Source organism: Pinus tabuliformis, chromosome 6 (assembly GCF_031772625.1).
Source record: "Pinus tabuliformis cultivar Carrire ecotype Pingquan chromosome 6, CPIR1, whole genome shotgun sequence".
Lineage (NCBI taxonomy): Eukaryota > Viridiplantae > Streptophyta > Pinopsida > Pinales > Pinaceae > Pinus > Pinus tabuliformis.
In genome coordinates, this window is record NC_142292.1 from 1,245,991,160 (window position 1) to 1,246,007,497 (window position 16,338).

Genomic DNA, 16,338 nt, shown 5'->3' on the forward strand with positions numbered 1-16,338 from the left:
CCATTTGGAAGGGGATTGGAAGTGGTCCAATGGGAAAACTTTCTTTGGTTATAGGACCAAGGAACTTCATATTAGGCCCTGGCTGAATATTTTTCTTGCAGATCAACTTAATAGAGGATGAGTGGTCCAAGATCGCGAAGCCAAATGAATTGAGAGATCTCATGTAGACCTAAGAAAACACAGGCATCATTACTAGAAAGTTTGGATGGTTGATCTCTAATAAAAATCTAGTTGTTAAAAACAATCTTCATCGCACAAACTTTACAGGCAGAAGTTGCCTGATCTGCCATTAGTAGAAACAGTCAAGCACCTTTTGTGGGTCAGAAACGTTTTGGCACTGCATTGTTCTGGAATGTCATACATCATTCATTGCCCCCTAGAATGGAATGGGGTCATATCTGGGGATGAGTGAATGATTGTGCAGGCAGGACAAGGGATAGATTGACAGGTAGATGTTGTTGAGCCACTTTCAATGAAGCTATATCACTGCACCTGGAAGAAGTTGCTGAGTTTAAATCTGATTTATCAATTTAATTTACAACCAAAATATATTTTTTTAGAAAACATGTTGATTATCTTGATGTTGGAGCCAAAGCAGACATGCTCACCCTTCTTGCCTATATAGTGGGGGTCATGGTGGGGGGCAGAGGTGATGCACATGCCCCTACTTTGGCAGGAAATATGAGAATGTGTGATGCATTTCTCTTTCATGCATTCATGAGCTATAAGATACATTTCTTTAAAAAGAAAAGAAGAATAAAATAAAAGCTTGGTCAAAATTTCATGGACCATATCAAATTTGAAAGGAATTGGTTAGGTCACATGTATCTTGAATTCCCCCAACAAAGAAAGACTTTATGATGCAATGTTCAGCACCTAAAAAGAGTTTGGCCAAGCCTTTCCTAGCCTAAGCTGAACTATAAATGTTCCACGAGGAAGGGCAGGCAATTTTGGGTGCTGCTAGAATCCATAGACACGAATAAACAAATCCATCTAATGAAGAAACATTGGGTAGAACATACTTCTATACTTATGCTTTGAGGGAAAGGTAATTTAAAAGAAGGGGACATGTTATAGACCAATCACTGACTTATATCTAAATATTATTGAATAGGTAATCATGACCCATATTCAAATCATACACGTAACTTGAGATATGTACTCATCATCATTCAAAAATTTGTATATTTTATTATTTTCTCTCCCACCATCACAACTTACATCACTATCCTCCCTTAATCATCTGCCATGTGAAAGAAAAATCTGGCTCTTTCGCCTAACCATGGGAAAACACAACTCAAATGACATGTTGATGCACCCCTTGACTTTTAAACACGAAACACCTTGAACATCTATGAAAGTGCATCAATCTTTTCCTGTTTGTTTATTTCATGTGGAAGAACCAAATTTACAGCTTAAACCTGCAGAAAGATTAAATTCCTTCATCTCTGTCAAGCCTTCTCTCCAAATAAGTTGACAAACAGAACTAGACTTGAAAATTGTATACAAAAGTAAATTCATTCATGATTGTGATCTGAACAAAACATAAGGGCTGAGTTCTGCACTAACTTTACACATAGCATTTAGAAACCTTAAGTATTACCCATTTGCCCATCTGTCCCAGACAGACATAATATAAGTAATTAAATAGTTGGATCCTCAACTTCAGCTCGTAACCCTGAAAACGGGTATCTGTCTGTCCAAAGGACTCACTCCGATTGCATTTCTCCAGGAAATGAAATCAATACATTTTCCACTTTTTTACATTGGATTACACAAACAGAACTCTCAGACCCTGCTGTTCTCAGGTGAAGGAACCACACCATAGAAAAAGTCTCCAAAATATCCAGGAGGTTCCTGAACAAACTTAGATATAATATCACGCAGTGTTACAACACCCTCTAGATCACCCTCGCCATTAACAACATAGATTCTTTGTATCTTTGTGTTATCCAACTTCAGTATGATGTCTTCAATAGTGTCATTCTTTTGGCATGCAATAACACCACCTAACATGGATGATGAATCTTGCTTTATGTGCAAGTGAGTTCTAACTGCAGTCAAAAAATCCTTTGCAGTGACAGACCTGTATTCCATCAAACATTGTTCTTGTTTATAAATACAGGTTCACTGTTAACACAATGTTTTGATTCAAGCAAAAGATATACAGTATACATTAATATGCATGGGAAGATCAGTGGAATGATTTACCTAGAGTCTTTATATATCTCAGGGGCCATAAGAAGAAATTGGACATCCCTTAAGCTTATATTTCCAACAGGCCTATTCCCTTCCTTTTCTATAACTGGAATCCCGCCTACACCCTTTTTGCTCATCAATTTGAAAGCTTTGAGAACAGGTTCATCTTCATTTACCTTCATTTCATAGGCAGGAAAGCTAAAACTCTTTAGAAACATGTCGCCTTAAAAATATTTTTGAACATGATGCAATATATTTGAAATAATCCTCTTCAAACAACTCAGATAAGTCGCGGAAACTTCACATGATATACAGCCTCAAATTGAGCTGTCTACTATATTATTCAATTCAAATGAGGAAATTAATCTTGAAACAGCAAGAAACATGGAAGAATATAATGCAGTATGAGATAATATGGCATGTGAAAAGAGAAGTCAATAAAGATGAAAAAAATTTGTCAAAACTACTAATTGAAGTCAATGGGGCATTGGGTTCGTTGCTGAGCTCAATGGTGCACTATGCTTGCCACCAAGGTTCCATTCTTGCTGTGGTCTGGCCCACCTAAATGGTCTGAGTTTCAAAGGGATGAAGCTGGGTGCAAGTCCTCGATAATTTTGGAAAATTACCTACTAGCCATACACTCCAAATAAAAAATAAAAAATAAAATCAATGGGGAAATCAGAGGAGACATTTGCACTGCTGTCTTACAAAATATAGACCTACATTATGCTGCTTAGTCCTGAATCATCCATTGAAACATGAAAAGAAATGAAGGGTTTTTTTCTTTAAATCATAGTATGCATGGGATCTTTTGAAATATTCGGCAGTACAAAAGCAAGCAAAAGAATTATTAAAAAAGGCACAGCACTTGAAAATGTTGATTTTTGTTGCTTGAGCAGGAACTTCTGCACAGGCCTTGTGTCTAGGCGTGCAGAAATCACCCACAATCTCCTTAGAACGCTTGTTCAAGTGTGAGCAAGTTGCTGATGTAACTTAGCCTAAGTCTAACATAGGAAAATTCAAAAAACACATTAATATGCTGTCTTATTGAGCTAATAGAAACATAGGAAAAGTAAAGTAATTTACTTTAGTAAGTTTCAATCTTAGCCATTGATCTCAATTGAGGCGAGATCTAATCTCAACCCTCAATCACTTTGAGATTAGGGTTAGGGTTAGGGATTTAGCTCATTGTAAAGTTATAAGAGCAAGGCTGGGAAGAGAGAGAGAAGATACACCATACAGCAGCACTATCCTTGGGAGGAGGAGTGTGACACTCTAGTGTGCCAGGTCCAAGGAAGGTGTAAGGAGCAGCGAGGGAGACAGGTCCAACTTAGTCAAGGAAGATCGAAGGACAGATCTAGGGCTTGATCAGTTGGATAACTCCAGGTTTATTGTTGTGTATGTAATTACTCAGTTGGGCCATTATCCCAGGACGAGAGCCCAAGTAGGTTCTGACTAATTTATTAATGAAGAGTTGTTCATTGGGTAGAAATCAGTATGTCATATGTGATTGAGATTGGTTGTGTAATTGTGCCTCCGCTGAATATTTTGTTAGGAACCTGTGTGTTTATTGTAAGTTTTGTGCTAGGAATTAAATAACAGGTGCTAGGTTTGCAGGAAATCTAATAGAAAAATTATGCCCTGAAATCATTGAATTTAAAATGTTCTACACCAATCGCATCACTTCAATAGATACTCTCATGTAAATGTCATTGACATGCTTATGCATTCAGGAAATTCTTTATTTCTCTTATGCCTATATTGATGCCTGTATTGATGCCAGAGCTAGACGAAAGAACAGCTTCTGAAAAGGCCAGTCAAGGTGAATCTTTTATAGTTGAACCTTAAGCAATTAGACGTTGAAACATCCTCTACCAATTTGTTCTTGCTTCCATAGTTGGTTCCTAGATATCAAGGTTTTCCAATGAATTGCTAGGACTACTTAAGTGCCAGATTATCAATGACCAACTATATTAAACAATGAAATATTTCATAAGAATGTGAGAATACATTTGAAGTTCAAAAAGTAGATATCTTAAACCTTACACACATCTTTTACATAGGGAAGAATAAAACAGAAACATTGTGATCTTCCAAATTCATACACTTGGAAGATCACCATATGAGTGGTGTCATATCTACATTTTTCTAATATGTTAACACCTCGGATTAAATAAAAAGGGCAGCAGCATGAGCGTTGCCTGATTTGCATTAAAGGGTGAATATGTTCTTATTTTCTACTTGTATTAAATTACAAATTAAGGTACTCAACACCAATGCATGGATGTAAATTACTGCATCATCAAAAGCATGTCAACCAATCCATCCCTTAATATGGAGATAGTCAGTCAGTCCGAAGCATACCTGGTCAATGTTTGAAGATGCCAAGGAGAATATTTTAAGGGATAAGTTCCAATTTTTAATAAAGGTAGAGTGGTCTTTCAAATCCGCATACTTACATATAAATTTCTGTTCATGAAAACTTCTTATAAGATTGGACAGTTTATGGTTCATTTTTAATCCATAATTCAGCGTAGATAATAATTCTTTTTACAAATTTGTCTCATAAAAAAATAGATGCAGTGTAAGGAAATTTCTAGAAAGTCAAGTTGAACCCTCTTCTGGGAAGCCATAAAAATGGCATTACCATATAATGATTAAGGAGGAAAATCAAAATGAAACAAAAGCAAATCAACCAAACAGATGTTCTGACATCCATCATAATCTTCTTGAATTAAATGCTGAATACTCATTCTTCGTCGGGAACTGTATTTTTATTTATCACATTTTCGACATTAGAACTCACATTGATGCCCCATTTCAAGTGTACCATAAATCCACCATCATAGTCACTGACATTTCAAAAAGAGTATTTATTTATATTTTATTCTTAATTTATTTATTTTTGATGTTCATTTTTTGTTTATGGGAGAATAGATCATATAGATCAATTTAGGCCTTAATTGAATATAAATATATAAAACAATTTGCATTTGCAAGAAAAGATAGCCCAGATAGAATGCATTGTCCTTTGTATGCCTTGAAATAAAGTATGCAAACGCTGTGAACCTATCTGGAACCACTTTTTAATCCTATTTCTAGACAACCTACAAGAGAAATCCACTAATACACACACCAACCAGTCAAGCTTGTCTACCATCTAGAAGTGGAGAAGTTCATTACACAAAACCCTTGATCAGATTTAAAGGGGTACACCATAAAAGGGAATCATACAAATATTTAGGTAAAAGACAAGAACAAGGAACTCCATTATTATAGCCGTTCATTGTGACCAGTAATGTTCCTTGTACCAATGGGCATGATGAGACTACCCTAATGAAAGTCAAACATGTGCATAGCTCCATATATGAAAAGGGGTTGTAATATTAGCTTGTAGATAGCCTTTAGCTTGTCTTGATTCAGATTTCTTCTTTTCGATTTTCTTATCATCCATGTTTTATTTTATGGATGAGCTTTATTTAGAAAAAGCTATATGCATAGCAATTCTTGTACCCATGTACTATTATATATACATATAATGCAATATAAAGTGTACAGGATGTACAAGTGGCAAATACTTGTGTCTCTCATTCCTGTGTGATATTGCCTTGTTGCTTCTATAAATTCAATGCTTCTCCACATTTCAGGTATGAACATTAATCAAGGCCAAACATTGTCTACCCACCAAACAGACACAAGGTTGAGTTGTGTGAAAAGTGGTGTCTTGTACCTAGAACCACAACATTTTATACATCTTTCATGTTAATAGTCAGTTAATACTAGGTTTAGCACTAACTTTTGTTAACTAGTGAAGTCAATGGGGTATTAACTTTTAAGCCATCCACCAGGGTTCCATCCTCACTGTGGTCTGCCCCATCCAAATGGCACGTCAAAAAGGGATGAGGCCAAGTGTAATCCATAGGGATTTTGGCAGAACCGATACCCCTCAAACCTGGCATCTAAGCCATATGAAATGTTTATTATAGTGAGCATCCTCCAACCTCAGGATCTGTTTCTCAAATTGAGTTTCCAATAAAATCGGTTGGTCCAACTTACTTATAAGCAACTTTCATATAGTCAAGGCAAATGTCTAATACACGTAACATTAATAAAGGGGTCTGTTATGACTAAAAATGAAACCCTGCAACACTAGGGGTGGACAGTATGCAATGATACAAGTATGCGTATGTTTACAAATATCTATTTATGTAACAAAAATACCATGTTAATTTTGTACACCTCTATTATGGTATGGCCCTAACCCTTATCCATATTATCATCTTCGTTATTCACCTGGTAGTACAACTTCTTCCATCCTCTCATTCTTCTACTTAGGGTTATATCAGTAGAACAACAAGTGCCCACTTTCCTATGCACATCAGCCTAGTGGGGTAGTATGGGAATACCTAACCTTCATCTCTTCTTTTATATATAAAGTAAGGAGACTCATTGATTGTAATTGAGAGGTTTGACCCCCTTGAAATGGTATCCTAATAAAATTTTCATTCATTAATTCTCATACTATTGAAATGGCTTGTATGAACTATCATAACAGGTGTTATTTAGTGTTAATTATGTTGTTTTGGATGATATGATCCAAGTGATTCTCAAACCATCACATTCAAGGAATACCCTTCAGTCTCAAAGCTGTAACTCTGATGGGATTATCTGTTGACACAAGCAAATGTCCCAAGTCAAATTTGGAATTCATCAAATGAAGATGCCCAAATCGGAGTCTCCATCCTTGGAATGATTCTTCCAGCCTGCAGTGTTGGCTCACCATTTTTGGTTTTTTTATATTTTAGTTTTATGTGCTTTTAGAATAAGGTTCATTGAGGTGTCTGAGTGCATAAACGAATTTACAGAATTAAAATAGCATAAATGAAATGTAAACTCAAGCAGTTGAATCAATGAAGCTCCTTACAAATTGAAATGCACATTGCTATTCTTCTGCACTCCCAAATTATTGTATTTACACAAACCAGCAACTTAAGAATTGTACATTCACTAACCCGTCATAGGTTAGGCAAACTAATAGCAAATATAAACTGAATGAATATATATTCACAAGAAAATACTCAGATATCAGCCATGAAGCAAAGAAGAAAATGAATTACACAGTTTTTCACCACAAATCTGTATGACTGTATTATATTCACCCAATAGCAGCTTGAAACTTGTTGATTTTCTAGTAACAAGATAGACCAGAACAATTTTCAAACTGATAACTACTTCCAATGATACAATTCTTCTTCTTAGAGCATTCAAATCATCAAGCAGTTATACTTAGAAAATTTCAACCATAAAAATTCAATAGAGCATTAGAGATCAAAAAGAAACAATGAGACAAGAGAAACCAAAATTTTCTTGGGACAAAACCCCACAAGGGGGAAAACCCAGTAATCTTTCCTTGTGAGAGAGCTCAATTCATTCAAATTGTACATCAGAATATTCCAGTCAAAGATCAACCATTAACCACATTAAATGCCAAGTCAAAATCAATCAAAAGAGAGAGAAAAGTCAACAATCTGCTCACTGGTCAAAGTCTGGTCAAGGGGCCGAATTTCGGCCTGTAGCTGCGAGTCAAAGTGCTGAAATTTGGTCCTGCAATTTCACAGAGAGGTTCAGTCAAACCTCAATCAACGCCCAGAACAGAAGCAGAAACTCAGCTAATGAATAGTCAACTATCCACAGAATATTAGGCCTCCAATTCACAGTGAGCAACTCAGTCAAGCAGCAGAGAATCTGGTCAAGTCAATGCTGGTCAACAGAAGTCAAAACTTGCTGGCCAACGCAGAGATATAAATCCTCTTCTTCTTTGCATGTGTGAGCAGATCTCCATGTGATAGGTCGAATGAATGCAATGATGTCCAAATGAGGTCCAACGAATGCCAATATATAGTTGTGTCAATAGGTTGGTTTTGACCTTGGGCCAAACCCCTTCAAGTGGTGGGGCCAACCTGCCAAGCTGGGGCCGACTTGGACAGCTAGATGACAAATTATTTCTCCTATGATTTTGACAATGAAAATACCAACTGCAGCTACAATTTCTCAACACTCCCTCTTAGCCAAGGAGGTAATTTTCATTCTCTCTCTCAAATGTAGAAGTCTCTTCATAAGGAAAGATTGGTAGCATCAAATTCATCCCACAGGCCAAAACCAATGGCAACAAGGTCAGAACCCAACTGACCATGGGCTCAATCAACATCGTTCATGAGGCCAAACTCTCCAACCATAGGAAATGGTTTCTTAGTCAAGCACAATGACCCAAGAGAGTAATAGAAGTCATCTCTCCAACCATCCCACTAGTCTCACAGCCAAAAGTTAAAACCAATGACCCAAGAGAGAGAACTCCACATCAATATCCCCGACCAAGCCCACTTGTCTCTCAATCAAATACAATGACCCAAGGGAGTAATCAGGATCAAACTCTTCGACCATGCCAATGGTCTCCTGGTCAAGCCCAATGATCTAAGAGAGTACACAGTGTCCATCTCCCCGACCATAGACAAAGGTCTCTCAGTCAATCCCAATGACCTAAAGGAGGAATTCCTATCTCAATATCAAACTCCCCAACTATATAGTCTCTCGATCCATGACCCAAGGGAGGAATCTGGTCTCGATGTCAAAAGAGTCAATCTCCCTAACCATATGGTCTCTCAATCAAATACAATGACCTAAGGGAGCACTCTAAGCCTCAGAACCAACCTCCCCAACCATAAAGTTTCTCAGTCACACTCAATGACCTAAGGGAGTAATCAAGACAATCTTCCCAACCATAAACCATGGTTTCTCAACCAAGCCCAAGGAATATTGTTATTCTCATGATGTTATACATTCAATGCTCTCTCTCTCCAAGAGGAATTCTCAACCATTCTGGGCTTCTCACAGAAGCAAGAAAACTTCATTCAAGATAGTGGCTTTGTCAAAACATTAGCAACCCACTCGTCAATAGAAATGTATTTACTATTCAAGCCTCGGAGCTCTTCTTTGGACAACATCTTAGATATTGATCTTAATGTGCTTTAACCTATACACAGCTTTGATTGTCACAATATATCACGGTTGATTCCAGCACCTAATCAAACAAACCAGAAAACAACTTTCGAAGCCAAACCGCTTCACAACAAACTGAACAATCAAGTAAATACTCAGCTTCAGTCGTGCTAAGTGCACCCAAGGTCTGCACCATACTCATCCATGATATGCAGGCTAAAACAACATCTAGAAGTGCTCTTCCTATCTTCAAAACATCGAGCCCAATTAGAATCTGCAAATCCTTATAGCAAATAGTTCAATAAGCCAATCAGTAAGATCAACCAAGTCAGCAACAGAGTCTCGCAGCTTCTTCAAATTTGTCATTATGGAGGAGTCCATGGACTTGCAATCCATCATGCCAAAATTTTGAAGGATCTCAACAAGGATTTCACCAAGCTTATGCCACACTTTCAATCCTTCAATCAACTCCCTCTTCCACTAGACAAAGAGGTCCTCGGCCCTTGTCAAAAACATATCATCAACATATAGTAGTCAAATCAAGGGCTCAACTTCAACAGATTTGGATCAACATTGTTCTTTGAGAAACGAGGACTTAACATCCTAGCCCACGTTGCTTAGCAACAAGAGCAAATGGCTCTTCATAATCTTCTCCCTCTTACTGAGGTAACCCTTCACTTTGTACTTCTAACCATCTTCATCATGGAAGTCACAACTTACTTCATTTCAGCATAGATCAAGGCACACTTCAATCTGGTTGATCTATCTACTCCCTCTGAGTCTACAACACGAGTCTTCTTGTCACAAGATTTACTTTGTTCTTCCATTCTTTTCATCCACTGCCACAGCCTTGGCAGCCTTCATGTACCTGCAATCCTCACTAGGAGGTCATGGAAGAACAAATACAACCAAGTAAGATATACAAGACAAGAGACTAATAGAAACAACAACAATAGTAATAAACAAGAAAGACATATATATAAAATACTCATATTTTAAGAACACGCCAGTTCCCTCTTGATCTTAGCCTTCTTTCATCCAACCTGCAAATCATCATCATGACATTCCTTCCTTACAGTAGCCAGGGTTTCTTCTTTTAGTGGAAACAATCAAACCTAAGATTTTGTCCATAAACCCTAGGTTTTTCCTTATCCACGCTTTGTTGCTTACAAGGATCTTCAAACCTTTTCAATTGTTTAAAACCCTAGAATATTTATGAGATGAAATCAATTATTATCATTAGTCAACCAATCATCCTGATCTTATAAAATCAGGTAGCTTGGCTTCTTCAAATCACTGAGGCAATAGATTTCATCACAGTAGATCTTAGTACCCAAGTACTTAAATGACATCAATATCTTATAGAAAACATAGATCTTTAGCAATAATAGGTTAATCCAACATCATAGGCCTGCTATGATAGGGTAATATCAAATCTACAAGAGCTTTGATCTTCATCTTTGAAGAGGGACTCAACCTTTTCTCCACTATAGGCAGACTTTCTTTAAAAGTATAATTCAATGACATTGATACCTTTCTTCCATTTTTCAAAACTAAGCATCCATGGTTTATGAAACATACTACAACATCATCTTATTTCAATCTTTCGATACATGAGAAAGATCACATATTTTCTCATGTGGCTATATTGCTATGAACCAATGTCATTTATGCCATATATTAACAATATCGAAAAGATTCCTTTAACATTCATGAATGTCCTCTAGTGTTTCCTTGAAATCTCATGACTTTTACTCATCAAAGTATCCAGCATCAATAGTTTCAGGTCTCACTACAAATCTATAATCGAACTTATGTTTGGTCCTCATAAATAGTCTACAAGAATGAGCCAAAGGAACTAAGAAATTATAGTTAGCAAATTGAGTGATGATGCATACTTTTACAAATTTCTAGCTTTGTTGGACTCTGAAACTTCATGTCTTGAGTAGAAGAAAAAACTTGATTGGAAGCTATACTTCCTTCTTGTACAATATATGATCAGATCAAAAGGATTCATTGTCATCAACATCTTCATTCCTTGACTTCTTGTGAGAAGGTTAATTAAGATTAGTTGTAGAGGCATGTTGCTTCCCTTTCCTTTTTTGGTGATTATTTCTTTTAGGACATATTTTTTGATAGTGATCATATGCGTGGCAACGAAAACATTGAACAAATGACATGTCCCTTCTTTCTTGAGAGGGAGGAGGAGGTCTTTTTCCTGGTGCAGATCCTCTTCCTGCATTTCTCTGAAATTTGCCAAAATTTCTTCTTTCTTTGTTATTCTTTGAGTGGGTTGCGAATGCTTGAGAATCTTCATCTTGGGGATTTTGAATCTTACCTTTTGACACGAGCCTAGATTCTTCTTGAGAGCAAGTAGTGTTGAGAAATCAAGAGGGCTACAAAAAGGTGATTTCTCTTAGACTTGATAACTGCTTGTGATGTTCTTTTATTTTTCTTAATTATTAGCTTCTTTTTTTCTTATTATTATGTTGTTCTTATCATCAAACAGCTACCAAAACATGAAGATCAATAGTACACAAGAACACAAGATGTAGGTTGCTAGTAAGGGCCAAAACCTCTACTCTTGAGAGGAAAACCCACAAATCTCCTCTTCTTATAGATTCTTCAAATGACAAATTCCAAGACCTCTAGACCAAGACCAATACCCTTCCAAGACCAAGTCAAACTTTCTTGATGATGTGCTTCTTCTATCCAAGTCAAATCTCTTCCAGCTGCACAACTTCGACCCCCAGTTATAGAGTTTCGGACCCCACTGCAAGTCTGAATTTTTCAGCCCCCTACAACCAACTACAACTTTGCACGTGTGGGAGAAATATGGCTTCTAGACCTTCCTCCTTCCTTCACTTGGACTGCTTCTTCTTCTATGCCTTATTAGAGATCAAATTGTCCATTTTTCTTCTAGTTTTGGCCCCTTTCCTTACTCCATGAAAACTTCAGCCTTGATGTTGCAGAAACCCTAGCTTGTTGTGATGTTCCTTTTTCTGGTGTTCATTATGGCATGGTTAGGATGGGTTTTCAAGGTTGGAGGCAAACAGGTCAAAGGTGCAGGTTCACGTCATCAGCAGGCCCAGGGAATTTATGGGGTCTGGAGGAGTTCACTTACCATCTTCCATAATCAAGATTGATTCTGTGAAAATTTATGAATCTAACAAACCAGAAATCATACTACAGTAAACTGACTTGCATTACCTACTTGTGTTTTTCATTTAACAAGCTATTTTCAAAAATATTCAAAAAATATTAATACAAATACGAGTTCACTTACCATCTTCCATAATCAAGATTGATTCTGTGAAAACTTATGAATCTAACAAACCAGAAATCCTACTACAGTAAACTGACTTGCATTACCTACTTGTGTTTTTCATCTAACAAGTTTTTCATTTAACAAGTTATTTTCAAAAATATTCAAAAAATATTAATACAAATACACTGCAGCCTACACCAATATACAGATCAAGTATTGAAAATAAATGAGACAATCATGCAAAGGACACTTATTTTTGGACTAAACGCCCCCAAAAAAACCCAATGTGGGAAAATCGGTGCAGCAGCTCTGAGGGTTTTCTATTATTAAGCGGAAGTTTTGAAGACAAATGATGGTTGCCCTCCCGGAAAACCAGTGACGAAGAAATACAATGGCAGATAACCTGAGTGAGTTTTACCTCACTTCACCTAGCAGATTCCGGCTGATCCGGAAGCAAAACTGGTTGCCCCCGACTACAACTGCGTTGCCCTTTCGCAGTAACTGCGTGGAGCTCTCTGAGGCTCTGCATCAGCTCTTCTGCCCACTACGTCAGCTTTCCCCGATTGTTCCGGCAGTTCTGGCACTCTGCATGGAAGGAAGTTCTCTCCCTTTGCGCTGGCCCTTCTGGTTCTGCGTCAAGGATGCGTGGGCCCAGACTGGCCCAGCATCAGCTCTCCTGGCTACTGCACTGCCTCCACAAGCTTCTCTCTGCCTCTCTGTTTGTATTCCTAAACTATTACTGCCCCTCAGCTGTAAGATCTACCCAATCGATTTCCCTCTTGAGAACTTCTCACCTCAGAAAATCGATTTCCTCAATTTTTCTGTGTGTTTTCCAACTAACCCCAAGCCTCCATTTATACTTTTCCTGTTGAGAAATCAACGGTCGAGATTAAGTCTCTAATCAACGGCTAAGATTAAATTAGACTTGATCCTTGTCTCTTAGAAGCTTCTCACCCATATTTTCATTAATACCCATTAATATTTTAATTTTCCTAAGTTTAGACTTAAGAACCCCATTAAAAATATTAATTATTTTAATAAAATACAATCCGAGTGGAATTTCATCAAACGATTTTTATGTCTTGGAGATATCATGTGTTTTAGCCCCTCCACAAAATTTCGGAGCTAGAGCACATCTAATGCTACCCAAAAATCAACACTCCCTCTTAGCGAGGAATGTGCTCTAGCAATACCTCCCAGTAGAAGTATCACACTGATCCATGGCATCAGTCCTCTGTGCTGCTGATGCTTAGCTTGTTGCCCTTCATCCACTGTGTTGTTGCAATCTGTACTGCTGCCCGTGACACTGCCACTGTCACTGCTACATCTGTACTGCAACTCCCTCTCAATATGCTGCATCATGTTGCCCATAGCACTGCCACTGCTAACTGCTACACTACAACTCAGTTGCTGAGAAGTAAGCAACTGAAAATTCACCCAAAAGTTGACATGCTGATCAGTCTAGATACCCTGTGATGCTGAAGTTACCTCTGTTGTTAATCTGTGATGACCCTCTAATACTACTGTGTTGTTTAATCTGTGATGACCCTCTAATACTACTGTGTTGTTGTTCTATCTGATATGTGCCTCCCACACTGCTCAACACTCTACTGTGTTGCTTCAGACTTTGGCAGTCTAGCTCTGCCACTATTGCTCCATCATCCCTCGCACCAACTGACTCTCGTCATTCTGCTATTGTCATTAAGGGCTCCCGTAGCCGTATGTGATCCAAGAGTTTGGACACCTCAAGGATCCTGCCCCTGTGTAGTCCTCCTGACTACAGCTCAATATCACCCCACCTCTTCTCTAGAGGTTCATGAGCACTCATGGCGCAATCATCATCGTTGTCCTCTCTATCAGCTTTCGCTGGAGCAGCCTTTGGGTCAAACTTCTCTTCTTTGCCTTTCTTCTGAGGGCACTATGTGGCGAAATGACCCATTTCTCTACATCTGAAGCATTTGACATTGGATATGTCCTTTTTCTTCCTCTTTTGTTGCCCTTGCTGTGTCGCTGATGCAAGAGCTACATCCTCCTTTCCTCCTTCTTGACATTGATCCCTTTGCTGCTGCTTCCCGCCTTGGTCAACCGTCTGATCTCTTCCTGGCGAAGAGTTGCCCACATCTCCTCCCAACTGGGAAGAGAAACCCTGCCAAAGATGCTTTGGACAAAGGTTTCCCAGTCTTCAATGACTGCATTCAGGGCATTCCTGACCATAAATTCGGGACCTGGTGTAGCCCCTACGAAAGTTAGCTAGTCACGGATCCTTTGCAACCTGAGAAGGAAGGGATCGATTTCTTCTCCCTTCTGCATCTAAAACTGTCTCAGCTGACTCTCAAGCAACATCTTCCGTTAAACGGAAGTTCCCTCATACAAAGTGGTCAAGGCCTACCACATTTCCCTTGTTGTGTCTTTCTCAGCAATATGTGGGATCACATGGTCCTTGAACCCGTCCAAGATCATGCACTTTACTTTTGCCTGAGCCTCCTCGTACTTCTTTAGAGGATCAGCATCAACCGGAATAGCAACGATTTTAATCCAAAATTGCCAAGATCTTGACCTTCCTGATGACGAAGTTGGATGCTCCATCCAACCTGTCATGATCCCTCAGTCCGTTAACTGCAATCTCTGCTCAAATGAATGTCGAATTGGTTCTCTTCTCCCTCTTTCGTTGCTGCCCCAGAAAAACTTGAATCTAGATTTCTTTGGCACTAGAAATCCTCTAAGGAACAATCTCCCTCTGAATTTTGATTTCCTTTACAGAAATCCTTCTGCCAACGACTGTCACACCACCCCTCTGATCGCTCCTTGTTGTTGCTCAGCGCTAGATCTAGATTTCTTGGCAAGAAATCTTCTAAGGGACTGATTCCCTCTACTTTTCTTTTGCCCGACTAGGTATTGTTCTACATCAACAGAATCAACACCCCACCAGCAACTCCAGATGAAATCTACGTTGCACCTCTAGCCACGGCAACTTGGAAAAACGAGTCTCAACAGTCTGTGTTGGCCCAACAATCACTGCACTACCCTCTACAGCAACAGCGTCACCCAATCAGGCTGACACAAGCTCTGCGTGAGCCTCCCTTTATGACTGCGTCACCCCTCCTCTGCTCTCTCGGCCAGAAACTGTGTTGCCTCTCGGGACAGTGGCTTTCATGCCCAGATTTTCCTATGTCCTTTTGTTGATGGCTTTAGTCTTCCTTGATTTGCAATCGCTCTGATACCATGTGAAATTTCTGAATCTAACAAACCAGAAATCCTATTGCAATAAACTGACTTGCATTACCTACTTGTGTTTTTCATTTAACAAATTATTTTCGGAAATATTCAGAAAATATTAATGCAAATACACTGTAGCCTACACCAATATACAGATCAAGTACTGAAAAATATATGAGACAATCATGCAAAGGACACACTTATTTTTGGACTACACATCCCCGGAAAAACCCAATGCGGGAAAACCAGTGCAGCAGCTCTAAGGGTTTTTTATTACTACGCAGAAGTTCTGAATACAAATGTTGGTTTCCCTCTCGGCAAACCAGTGACAGAGAAATATAATGGCGGAAAACCTGAGTGAGTTTTACCTCACTTCACCTGGCAAATTCTGGTTGATCCAGTAGCAAAACTGGTTGGCCCCGGCTACAACTATGCTGCCTCTTCACAGTAACTGCGTGGGCCCGCGTGGAACTCTCTGAAGCTCTGCACCAGCTCTTCTGCCCACTGCGCCAGCTTTCCCTAGCTGTTCCGACAATTCCAGCACTCTGGGTGGAGGCAACTCTCTCTGTTAAAATTGGCAACTAGGGCCAAACTCCATGTGGGTCATCTTATTTATGGTAGCTGATATTCTTCTTGGATTCCTCTCATCGAAAGGTGTA

General features: G+C 38.7%; 1 protein-coding gene across 1 annotated transcript in view; it reads right to left on the bottom strand.

The window, feature by feature from the left end:
* Positions 1-1,350: 1,350 nt before the first annotated feature.
* KING1 (SNF1-related protein kinase regulatory subunit gamma 1) overlaps positions 1,351-16,338 on the bottom strand; it is a 173,133-nt gene continuing 158,145 nt past the window's right edge. The window contains exons 5-6 of the mRNA XM_089425921.1: positions 2,212-2,375; positions 1,351-2,086 (exon numbers count right to left, since the gene is read on the bottom strand). Of these exons, the coding sequence (XP_089282047.1) occupies positions 1,789-2,086; positions 2,212-2,375 (462 nt within the window). The 3' untranslated portion in view covers positions 1,351-1,788. The remainder of the gene's footprint in view (positions 2,087-2,211; positions 2,376-16,338) is intronic.